Source organism: Acomys russatus, chromosome 12 (genome assembly GCF_903995435.1).
Source record: "Acomys russatus chromosome 12, mAcoRus1.1, whole genome shotgun sequence".
Classification (NCBI taxonomy): domain Eukaryota; kingdom Metazoa; phylum Chordata; class Mammalia; order Rodentia; family Muridae; genus Acomys; species Acomys russatus.
Genome location: NC_067148.1, coordinates 8831259 through 8843680, shown reverse-complemented (window position 1 = coordinate 8843680; position 12422 = coordinate 8831259). Strand labels below are relative to the sequence as shown.

The following is a 12422-nucleotide window of genomic DNA, read 5'->3' as shown; positions in this document are numbered from 1 at the left end:
GCCCAGACTCAGGGACTAGCATGTTGTTATGCTGAAGAGTGTGGCTGACGTACAGCAGTGCAGCGAGCATGTGCAGTCAGATCATAGCTGCAAAAGATGTAGGGAGAATCTACAGGATTTTGAATTAGGTCCTTCTGTGCTCTGGGGGTGCTCCAGCTATCTTAGTTAGTATGTGCGTGCCTACCTATAGCTGCATCTACACACACTGGTGTGCATGTGTAGAGGCCAGAGACTGACTCAGGTTATCTTTCTGACTTGTTCTGCCCCTTAATAGGTCAAGGCATGCTCTCTCCCTTGAACCCAGAGCTCTGATTCAGCTAGTCTAGCTAGCCAGGGGGCGCCACATCCTCAGCGCTGGGATTATGCAGCCTGCTGTGACCCACAGGCGTTGCCATCTGAACCAGTCCTCGTGCTTGTGCAGCTTGCGCATTACCTGCTGAGCCGTCTCTCCAGCCCGACTTCAATGCAACATCTGTACTAAGGGGTGGAGAGGTGACTCAGTGGCTCACCACCATCCGCTCATTCTGGCAACCATCCCAATTTATTTTCCTGATTTCTATAGTTAACTACAGGCTACGTACTCATCTGAAAATACGGAGCCAGGAGCCTCTAATAAGAGAGAGCACGTCTGGGTTACCTCAGTATGATTTTTTTCCTACTTCCATACTTTTACCTGCAAATTTCAGGGTTTCGGTTTCCTTTACAGCAGAGTAGTATTCTGTAGTGTATATTACACTTTTCATTATCCATTTATCAGTTGCAGGACATTGAGGATGTTTCCATTTCCTAGCTTTTGTGAAAAGAGCAGCAGTGAAGTTGGCTGAGCACATATCTGAAGCAGGATGTGCCCTGAGTGTGTGCTAAGGAGTGCTATAGCTGGGTTGCAGGGTAGATTTGTTTTTAGGTTCAAGATTCTTCATATTGCTGCACCAGCCGGTAATCTCACCAATAGTGAGGAAGGGTTCTCTTTTCCTGTATCGCCTATTCCGTTCCATTTTGGCTGGAATAAGATGAAATCTCAACTTTTTTTCATTTGCATTTCCATAATTTCTAGGAATGATGAACATTTTTGAGATATTACCTGGACTTGGCCTTTTTTTTTTTTCTTTGTTTTCTTGAGACTTCTCTGTTCAAGTCCCAGGCCCATTTTTTGAATGGGTAATGTTTTTTGAGTTCTTTGTATATTCTGGATGTTAACCCTCTGTCAAGTGTGCAGCTGAATTAATCGTTTCTCTAGCTGTGCAGAAGCTTTTTAGTTTTAGGAAAGAGCTACTTGTCAATTGTCGTCCTTAATTGTTGTGCAGCTAGAGTCTGATCAGGAAGGCCGTTGCTTCACCTGTATCGTGTAGGGACTGCCTTCTCTTCTAGAAGTTTCAGTGTTTCAGGGTCAGGGTTGGTTTGTTTGTTTTTTGTTTTGTTTTAGATTATATGAGATTTATTAAATGAGCATGGGGAGAGAAGGAAAGGGGGAAGGGTACCCAGAGACAGACAGAGACAGAGGGAGAGAGAGGGGAGAAAGAGCCAGGTTTAGGGAGAGCAAGTGAGCAAGATCTTTGCTCTTAGTTCTGGTGAAGTCCTTTTTATATAACTGTGCTTGTTTCTCTTAGTTTATCTCTTAACCTGGCTATCACACAAATATCTGAGATGCTTTTATATTTGTTTATGAAGCTTTACAGCACAATCTTGAGCAATTTAAGTCTGTTCTTAACTCTCTGCTATCCTGATTCTATCTTTGCCAAAATCCCCAAGTTACTTGTTTTTTTTTTTTAGCTCTTTCTTTGCTCTAGCAGAATCTTCTTCCTCTCTCCTACACCTCTGCCTGTAGCCGAATCCCTTGTTGAATCCCCTACTTCCTCTTCTAACTCCTCTTCCCCCACCTGGCAGGAAGTCCAGCCCTATTCTCTCCCCTGCTCAGCAATTGGCTGTAAATGCTTTATTGGCATACAAGGGGACAATTGGGAGCAGACAGGAGATTCTCAGAATAAGGCTTGCAACCAGAAAAGTGGATACAGAAATAAGCATTTGAATTACACAATAACCTTATGACCCCATAGTTCTTATAATTCAAAGCTATTTTTAAAAAAGCTTATTCTAATATAAATATAAACTCAGCCAGATGTGTACTACGCAGGGTAGTAGGCTGATTTTCAAGGCTAGATTGGTCTATATAGTGAACTCATAAACCCTTACGAAGTTTACAAAGAGATTACACAATCTGGTCAGTGTGTTCAGGGCATTCAGTGTTTATGATTTAGTGTTTGGTGTAGCCTTACTTACAAGGTGCATGGCCTTCCTGTTCAGTGTGCTGCACTTAGTGGTGGGTAGCGTTCTCAAATGAGCACTCTGAGCCATTTTTTTCTTTTTTCATAGGGCTTTTCCTTCCTTAATCGATACCTCAGCATACGTGGGCCTTGCCAGGAATCTTTCTATAATTTGGGCCGTGGCCTGCATCAACTCGGACTGACTCACCTTGCCATCCACTATTACCAGAAGGCTCTGGCTCTCCCTCCACTCGTGGCCGAGGTAACAGCTTGGGACACTTACATGTCGTTTCCTTTTTTCTATAGATAAGTACACTCTGCTGTGCACTGGGGTCTAGACAGTGAAGTGAACCAGAGCATGTATAGTAACGTCTGTGTGTGGGGTCTGGTGTAGTGATACATGTCCATAGTCTCTTGGGAAACCAACATGACCTCGAGCTGAAGGCTGTCTCAGGCTACAGAGAGATCCTGTCTCAATTTTTTTCCTGTAATATATTTATATAATTAGATTCAACAACAGGACAATCTTTGACATCTTGGCCTTATGATCTGACCAACCATTTGAACTTGTGTACATGTGGTTATGACCTTTGACCTTCTTTTAGTTGTGCAAAGGGAACGAACTCCTGTGCATTCCAGACAGGAACTGGCAGTTTGAAGCCTGAATATTGATTGATGTATACTGTTCGGTCCTAAATTCAACAATAACATCATCAAAAACAACAAAACTTTTGTATGTATGGGGAGGGTGTTCACGTGATTGCCACTGTACGTATACCACGGCACATGTGTAGAGCTCTGAGGACAGGTTTGGGTGTTGGTCCTCGCCCTTCACCTTGTTAGAGACAGGGGTTCTCGATAGCTGCTGCCTGAACTTCTGGGGCTCTTCTCCCCACTGGCATCACAGACGTGCTGTTCCAACCAGCTTTTACATGGGTCCTGGAGGTTTGAACACGCATCTTCATGTTTGCCCAGCAAGCACTGTGCCTGTCTAGCCATCGTCCCTGCCTCCTCATACAGACCAAGCCTAATGTTAATTTGGTTTCCAAGGGTTAATTGGCACTTTAATTCCTCAAGCCAACTATGGGCAGCAGTGAAAGTGATGAGTATCACAACAAGGGAACCTGTCAAGTTTTCAGAGCGCTCCTAAAGAACTGTTGACAAGCACTCAGTGGAGGTCACCAACTGCTTTCCAGTGCTGTGCAGTGAGTCAGGATTTAAGTCTATTCTGCTACTGCTGGAGAGACTTTTCTATAACTTGTTGGTTAGAAGTTTGATGATGATAATTATCTGAATCAGCACAGGTCCAAGGTATAACGTTTTTAGTGTTATATGAATTTAAGTCATTTTGGAAAGTTATAGAAGTTTGTTATATAATATTGACATGATTGACAGTTGAAATTAAATATTCATTTGTTTTTCCTCCCAGGGCATAGATGTTGACCAGTTAGACTTACGAAGAGATATTGCCTACAACATGTCTCTCATTTATCAGAGCAGCGGGAACACTGCGATGGCTCAAAAGCTTTTGTATACCTACTGTGTCATATAAGCAGCGTAACTGAGGGCACTGTATGGACCAGTATCTTCTGCTGAAAGCCTGTTACTCTTGGTGATAAAAAGGCAGTCATCACTGCTTGCTACCATTACAGCCGCAGCTTTGATGCAGGTGGTCTAGCTCAGCCAAGGCTGCCTGCCTGCTTCATATGCACAAGGCCGAGATTCAAGCCATAGCCCTTGGAACACCTAAACACTGCGTTTATCTCTGGAATATATGCAAAGTTACCATTCCTATGAGAATGTACATATTACTCTGTTGTTTTTCTTTAGCTTTCTACAATAAAATTATTCCTAACACTGAAATGGACAGTATTAGCTTCTAAGTCAGTTGGAACGAAACCTGTTTTTCCACTTAGTAGTATTGATGGGTGCTGCTACTATTGAAGACAGGGAGATGCGGTTTGTCCTTAAGGCACTGCAGAGCACACTGCTGAGATAGTCACCACTGAGTCCAAGTATTCATGTACTTATTTTCTTGTGCTATATATTGAACCCTTGCTAAACAAGTGCTCTACCACAGAGCTACATCCTCAGCCTGCACAGTTCTTAAATACAAACTATGAGCATGTACTGCTTTGAGAGGAAATATGTTACCGTTTCTCAGAGCTATTACTGTCCTGTAAGGCAGTGTTCAAATACACAGCAACTGAGGCTGGGCCGTGATGGTGCTGTAGTTACTCAGAGTCAGCACTAAATAACAAAATTGTTTAAAATGGCTTTATGGGGGGAAGACAAATGATTGATGGATTTCACTTTCATCTGTCAGTGTGTCTCTCCTGGGGTGTAAGCCTTGGAGCCAGGCTTATTCAGAGCACAGAGCTTCAAAGCAAAACCATAGATACACTTGGCTTCCCAGCAGAGAAAAGGGATGGCCATGCTCAGCACTGTCATGCCGGAGCACTAAAGACTGGGGGAGTCAGATAAAGTGTTGATAAAGCTTAAAGATATTTCACTTTATTACGTGTTCTTGAATATCAGATAAAAAACATTTGCTATATGTACTGTTTCTTTAATAAGAGTTTGGTTTGTTTGTCTGTTTGTTTTTGAGACAGGGTTTCTCTGTGAAACAGAGGCCTGGTTGTCCTGGACTCACTTTGTAACCTAGGCTGGGCTTGAACTCACAGATAACCTCCTGCCTCTGCCTCCCGAGTGCTGGGATTACAGCTACCATGCCTGGCCCAATCAGAGTTTTTTCAGTTAAATAAAGGCTATAATTTATAATTGATTCTAAGACCAATTGAGTTGTAAAAGGAAACAAATGTGAGACTGAAGATCAAATACAATGGAGATTTTTTAGGAGTTCCCACCACTCTTTATCCTGTATATACAACTTTCCAGTTAAGAAGCAGAATTTGTAAGTAGTTAGTAAATGCATCGTGTATTCTGTATGTGTTTATATAAAAATAAATCCTATTTTTATAATTGAGATTTCACTGTTTAGAAAATTTCATTCCATCGAGCAATAATGGTAACACCAGCTAGCTGTGGTTGCTAATTTAGGTCTTGGAATCCTGAGCATTCTGTATGTAGTTTCTCTTACACACTAAGCTCCCTGTGAGCTAGAGAACAGACAGATCGGGACTATGTCAGTAGTTACTTCAGCATCTAACAAAACTGTACACGTTATTGGGTAAGCTAGGGCTGTATTTCTGTAGATGGAGCCTACCTTGTGCGCATGGAGTTCAAAGCCAGACGTGGGGCACAATCTCTAATTCCAGCACTTGGAGGTAGAATTGTTCAGGGTCATCGTTGGCCATAACACAGTTCAGAGCCAGTTTAGGTTACGAGAGACCCTATTTCAAATGAAATAAAGTAGTTATTGGTAGGAGCACAAATAATCTTTTACTATTCATTTGCCTGTTTTGTTAGCTACATAGATGAGCCTGATTTCTCATATCTGCTAAACAATATTGGTAGAAACATGTCGATTTTCTTTAAGGAAAAAAATCTGTAATGTGTATTTATTTAACATTTAAAATCATAGCACTCAGGGAGGCAGAGGCAGGTGGATCTCTGAGTTCAAGGCCAGCCTGGTCTACAAAGAGAGTCCAGGAAAGCTAAGGCTATACAGAGAAACCCTGTCTCAAACAACAAAAGCAAAGAGAAGGTAAAATCACAGCTAGGGCCGGGGAGATGCCTCAGTGAACACGCTTGCCAGAAGCATGTAACCACACTACTCTGATGGTGGTGCCCATCCTACGGTGATGAGGAAGGCGGAAATGGGAGCCTGTGGGCCAGAGAACCACCAGAGACCCTGCCTCAGCAAGGTGGAAGGTGAGAACTAATTCCCTAAAGTTGTCTCTGACCTCCATGTGTGCTGTGGCACATGCGTGCCTGCAAACACACACATGTGCACACACGCACACGGAAATTAATCATGTTAGAACACTTTAAAAAGAGCTACAGTTCTTCCGATGCTAAGTTTTCTTAAGATAGATGTATGGCTTCTGTTTTTGAAGAAGACAGGCCTTGCTAGTTATTGTCACCCTCTCCACAGAGGTTACACACCCTGGCCAAGAGCCATCATCCCTGCCCACAGATTCCTTTAGAGGAACATTTTTTTCCCATTACGAGTAGCAAAATCTTCATGGGACATCCCTTTTGGGCTAGTGTTGAATTATAAGTGAGTATATACCATGTGAGTCTTTCTGAGTCTGAGTTAACTCACTCAGTATGATCATTTCTAGTTCCATCCATTTGCCCGCAAATTTCAGGATTTCCTTGTTTTTAATAGCTGAGTAGTAGTCCATAGTGTAAATGTACCACAAATTTCTTTATCCATTCTTCGACTGAGGGACATCTAAGTTGTTTCCAGGTTCTGGCTGTTATGAATAAGGCTGCTATGAACATGGTTCAGCATATGTCCTTGTGTGGTGGAGCATTTTCTGGGCATATTCCAAGGAGTGGAATAGCTGGGTCTTGAGGTAGCCTTATTCCCAGTTTTCTGAGAAAGCGCCAGATAGATTTCCAAAGTGGTTGTACCAGGAGAGTGGGATAGATGCGGGAACCTTCTATTGGGACTTTAGGTGGGAGAAGTATGGGAGAATAGGGAAATAAAATGATCCAGAAGGTCCTAGAAACCTACAAGAAGAACATCATGATGGGTGGATCTGGGCCCAGGGGTTCTGCTCAAACTACTGCACCAACCAAGGACAATACATGCAGTAAACATTGAACCCCTACTCAGATCTAGCCAATGGACAGGACATTCTCCATAGTTGTGTGGAGAGCGGGGATTGACTCTGACATGAACTCTGGTGCCCCATATTTGACCATTTCGCCATGGTGGGAAGGCCTGGTGGCACCCAGAGAAAGAATAGGCAGGCTACCAAGATGAGACTTGATAGGCTGTGACCATATGGTAGGGGAGGAGGTCCCCTTCTGTCACAGACCTAGGGGAGGGGAATAGGGTATAAGAAGGAGAGAGGGAGGAGCAGGAGGAGACAAGCAAGGGGATAACAAATTAGATATAATCTGAATAAATTAAAAATAAATAAATTTTTTTAAAAAGGGTAGCAAAATTAGCTTACACTCTTTCCCCCATTCCCCTCCTTTCTTCCTCCTTTCATGTCCCACTCCAGCTCTCTCTGCTTTCTTGTAATCACTTCTGCTGAGATTCTTTCTGCTGTATGGAGTCTTGCTCTTATCTGGCCAAACAAGAATTTCCTTTTTCCTTCCTTGGGTGTGAGCTGAAACTGCAGAGGTATGTGGCCAACCAGCATTGCTATTGAGAAAGGAGACAGGCTTACACATCACACCACAAAATAGGAATATGCCTGAGTTACTGCAGACGGCACAGTTGTGTAAGTTCTTCCTTAGGCTAGCGACAGTCCTGGATTCGCTCTGATGATGTTGGCTCTATGGCTTCCGTGTCAATGCTCCTGTGGCTTAATTTTTTTGTATGCATTCCACCTTTTCACATAATCCTGCTCTTACATCTTCACAAGGAGAAGTGTGTAACAGCCAGAGACGTGAGACTGTACTGTTGATGGGGTGGGCAGGGAGGCTCCGCTATGGCAGGAGAGTACCTCAAGGCCCTGTGTTACTAGCCTTCTGTTACTAAAGCAGACAGCTGAGGCAATCTACTTAACATGAAAAGTGGTTTATTGGGGCCCATGGTTCTGGAAGGTTTGGCCCCAGGTCACCTGACTTTCGTTTCTGGAGCCAAAGATGGCAAAATAAAATACTTAAGTGTAGGCGTGTTTGTTTATGCTACTTTATTTGGGTTCTTATATCTATGCTTCCCTTCCAACCCTTAATCCACCCTAATCCCTTTCAAACAGCCAGCACTAGGTAGGAGAGAAGGGGAAAGGGGAAAGGGGAAAGGGGTGCTGAGTTCTTAGACTTCTTCCTGAGGATGAAGGGCATTGAGCTCCTGGGGGCAAATGCACTCTTCATCTCATTAGTGTGCTCCCTACTTCTTGTCTCTTTTTTTTCTTGACCACTTGACAAACCAGAAGCAGGAGCAGGACTCAGCAGTAGGAACAGCCATGCCCGGTCTTTTTAGACCCTCTCTAGAGTCTCCAGAACTAAACTCTTGACTGGTAGAATCACACACCTGGGATTAAAACAAAAACCTGTTTATATAACATACCTGGGGTTTTAAGACACCAAAATTCTCACTACACTAAAGCATAATACTCAAACCAAACAAGGTAGAAGAGCTTGAAGACGAAGGAGTGAATGCTCATGATAGGAGAGCATAGGGTAAGGAATAACTAGAAACTGAGAGCAGCTGCACGTCATAGTCCACAGACCAGTTCCTTTGTTATGAAACTGCAAATAACAATCGTGGAGGTAGTATGGGGGGGGGCAGAAATCAGTGAACTGAAGCTTTGAGGTGGGTGGGTTCTGTAGGCTGCTTGAGGCCATGTCCCACCATGATTCCAGCCAATTGAGGAGGATGTGGAAATGCAGTCCTTCAGAGTAGGAGGAGGACCTGGAGATGCAGTCCTGCACAGTAAGAGGACCTGGAGATGCAGTCCTGCACAGTAAGAGGACGTGGAGATGCAGTCCTGCACAGTAAGAGGACGTGGAGATGCAGTCCTGCACAGTAAGAGGACGTGAGATGCAGTCCTGCACAGTAAGAGGACCTGGAGATGCAGTCCTGCACAATAAGAGGACCTGGAGATGCAGTCCTGCACAGTAAGAGGACGTGGAGATGCAGTCCTGCACAGTAAGAGGACCTGGAGATGCAGTCCTGCACAGTAAGGGGACGTGGAGATGCAGTCCTGTGCAGTAAGGGGACGTGGAGATGCAGTCCTGCACAGTAAGAGGACCTGGAGATGCAGTCCTGCACAGTAAGAGGACGTGGAGATGCAGTCCTGCACAGTAAGAGGACGTGGAGATGCAGTCCTGCACAGTAAGAGGACGTGGAGATGCAGTCCTGCACAGTAAGAGGACGTGGAGATGCAGTCCTGCACAGTAAGAGGACGTGGAGATGCAGTCCAGCATAGTAGGAGCAGGTCCTGGAGGTGGAGTATTTCATAGTAAGAGGATGAAGTGGAGATGCAGTCCTGCTTATTAGGAGGAGGTTCTGGAGATGTAGTATTTCATAGGTGGAGGAGATGCAGTCCTTTCTAGGAATAGGAGGATGTGGAGATGTGGTCCTTCACAGAAGGAGGAGGGGCTCGAAATGCAATCTTCCATGGAAGGAGGAGGACGTGGAGATGCAGTCCTTCATGGTAGTAGGATGACTGGGACTTCTACTCCCTCATAGTGTCACAATCCCTCTAGTGGAGTCCGTGTAACAAACGTTTCACAACCTGAGGTGACGACCTCTGGCCGGGGAGAGCCTCCTGGAATGGGTCTGATGTTCCTGCCAGGAGTAATTGATTGCAGCTTTATTTTTTCTCATTGTGTTGGCATTTTCTGTCTCTTCCTCCTAACTTTACTCCCATACCAGGACTTTTCAAACATGGCTACATTCCCATGAAAAGCCTTAACATGGGACTGCAGCCAGGGATCATTCAGGCCTGGAGTTTACCACCAAGTTCTGCTCCACTTATTAAAAGAAACGTGCAGTCCTTCACAGGAGGAGGACCACCTGGAGATGCTGTCCATTGTAGAAGGAGGCACAATAAATTTGAGGAAGCTTGATTTGGTATGAGGTTGATCTGAAAAAAATATGCTGACTTGAGACAGGAACCTCTTACTCAATGGCCAAGCTGGAACAAGGTGGCTGGCAATGGTGAGGTCTCTCTGTCCTGATCCTGCTCAGTCATTGGCTGGGATGCCAATGACGACAGCATATCTCTGGATGTGAAAATACTATACGCACACCACAAGACAGGCATTATAAGAAGGAATGAATTCAGAGAACACAAGGCTTACAGGTTAGACATCTAAATGCCAGAGCTCATTCAATGAGGGAATAGGGGGAACAATTTAAAAAGACAAAATAGAAAAGGGCTGAAAATTTCAGGGACCTTAACAGTCTAAAAATGTCATTTCTTATGACATGCCAGTTAGTCATTATATCTTATGTTTCATTTATAATGTATATTTCATTATAAATAATTACAGGAGAAGCATACTCTTGTAAGGATTTTCTTATGTGCATTGAACTTGACATTTCTCATCACCACTGGCTATCCTGGACCCTTTCCGCATGTTTCTTACTATCTAGTTTACTGTCTTGATAACAAGCACTGAAACCCCAAACCTACCATCTGACAAAATCACAATATGCACAAACACACACGCATGTGCGCACACACAAACACACACATCTAATCATGACCCTGAAGATCAAATCTCACATTTACCCTGACTGCAGACTTAATGTAAACAAGATGATATTAAGCATTTTAGAGATGACAGTCAGCCGTTTGTGTTCAGCGAATGGAGTTGAGAAAAGACGGAAGGGAAAACCAATGTGCACACACCCCCGGCACTATGGCCTGCAGCGTCTATGAAAAAGGCATCACCAAGAAGATACCATAGCTACAACTGTCGCAGCTAACACTAGGCATGTTGATTTGACTTCCTTTCCAAACTAGCCAGTACCAAAGATGCTTCTTTAGAAGGGGCGTGATGTCTCTAGCAATCCAAGGAACCATCAGGACAGATAACATGAATTCACAGTGATTGTGGGAGCATACACAAGACCCACACCAGTTCAAACCAGACAAAATCCCAGCCCTGAGAAGAGGGAGTGGACATAAAGTCCCACCTCTAGCCGAGATGCTGTCCGCAATTAATACCTGCCTGAAAAAGGGAAAATCCGTTCCCTCCAATGGAGTGTTATTGAGAATACGAAGCACGCTCCAGGACAGGAGCCATGCCCAGGAGTAGTGATTGTGCAACACAAGATGGACTCTGTGATTTTGTGTATGCGTGTGTGTGCACTCTTGGCTTTAGTATTTTTTTTTTTAAGATTTATTTATTATTATGTATACAGAGCTCTGCCTGCATGTACATGTGAATGCCAGAAGAGGGCACCAGATCTCATGATAGGTGGTCATGAGTCACCACGTGGATGCTGGGAATTGCTCAGGACCGCTAGAAGAGCACTCAGTGCTCTTAGCCTCTGAGGCACCTCTCCAGCACCGCTTTGTTTTGTTTTGTCTTGTTTTTCTTTTAAAATTTGTTTTAAATTCCATTCTTTGTTCTTTTTAGAGTAAAAGAGAGAAAAAGATCAGAAAGTTGGAAAGCAGGGAGATGGGGAGGATCTGGGAAGAGGAAGAATGATCAAATATATTGTATGAAAAAAATCCTTAAATAAAAAATGTAAAAAGATTATATATATATATGGGAATATATATACACATATATGTGTTCTGAACAATTTCAGGTAAATATGATTACTTGAGGCTTATCAAACATAAGTCCCATAAGTTTGTGCATGTTGTGCCTTCATTTTCGTTGAATTCTAGGAGGCCTTTAATTTCTTCTTTGTTTCATCTCTGACCCAGTGGTTGTTGAGCAGTATCCATGAGTTTGTAGGCTTTATGTTGTGTTCAGTTTCTAATGACATACTTTACAGGGCTGGTTCTGCATTGTTTGCACAGAAATCTGGGTATTTAGTTTCTCCATTTCAAGTGCAGGTCTTATGGAACAACAAAACAAAACAAAACAAAACACAAACAAACAGAAAACAAAAAACAAAACAAAGGAAGTGACTGACCACTAGAGGGAGCATGGTATCCACAGAACATTTTAAAAAATTATTTCTGTTATTTTTCAGACTATAAATACATCATTTATATCCTTCCCTCTTCTCCCTCAAAATTCTCCCATATACACCTCCTTTCTTTCAAATTCATGGCCTCTTTTTTTTTCAGTAATTGCTGTTACACACATGCACATACATGTGTGTGTATCATATATATTATTATTACCATCCCAACCAAGGCAGAGGACATCATCATTGGTGTCCCTGGAGGCTGCAGATGCGCACACTTATGTGGTCTGAACTGTTCCGGTCTGACTAACGTGCAGTTGTGTCTCCCAGAATCCGTCCCTGTGCTTCCCACACTAAGATGGCCTAGAGAGCCCGCATGGGATTTGGAGGGTAGATGTGAGCTCGTAGCCAATACTATGGGATGCGTAGGGAGTTAGATGTGGTGACAAGTGTAGAGTAGCTGGTGGCTTGCTTTA

At 43.5% G+C, this 12422-nt stretch overlaps 1 protein-coding gene across 1 annotated transcript in view; it reads left to right on the top strand.

The window, feature by feature from the left end:
• Window positions 1–4157, top strand: part of Gtf3c3 (general transcription factor IIIC subunit 3) — a 34066-nt gene extending 29909 nt beyond the window's left edge. The window contains exons 17-18 of the mRNA XM_051153822.1: window positions 2371–2523; window positions 3691–4157. Coding sequence (XP_051009779.1) covers window positions 2371–2523; window positions 3691–3813 — 276 coding nt within the window. The 3' untranslated portion in view covers window positions 3814–4157. The remainder of the gene's footprint in view (window positions 1–2370; window positions 2524–3690) is intronic.
• The last annotated feature ends 8265 nt before the right edge of the window (window positions 4158–12422 follow it).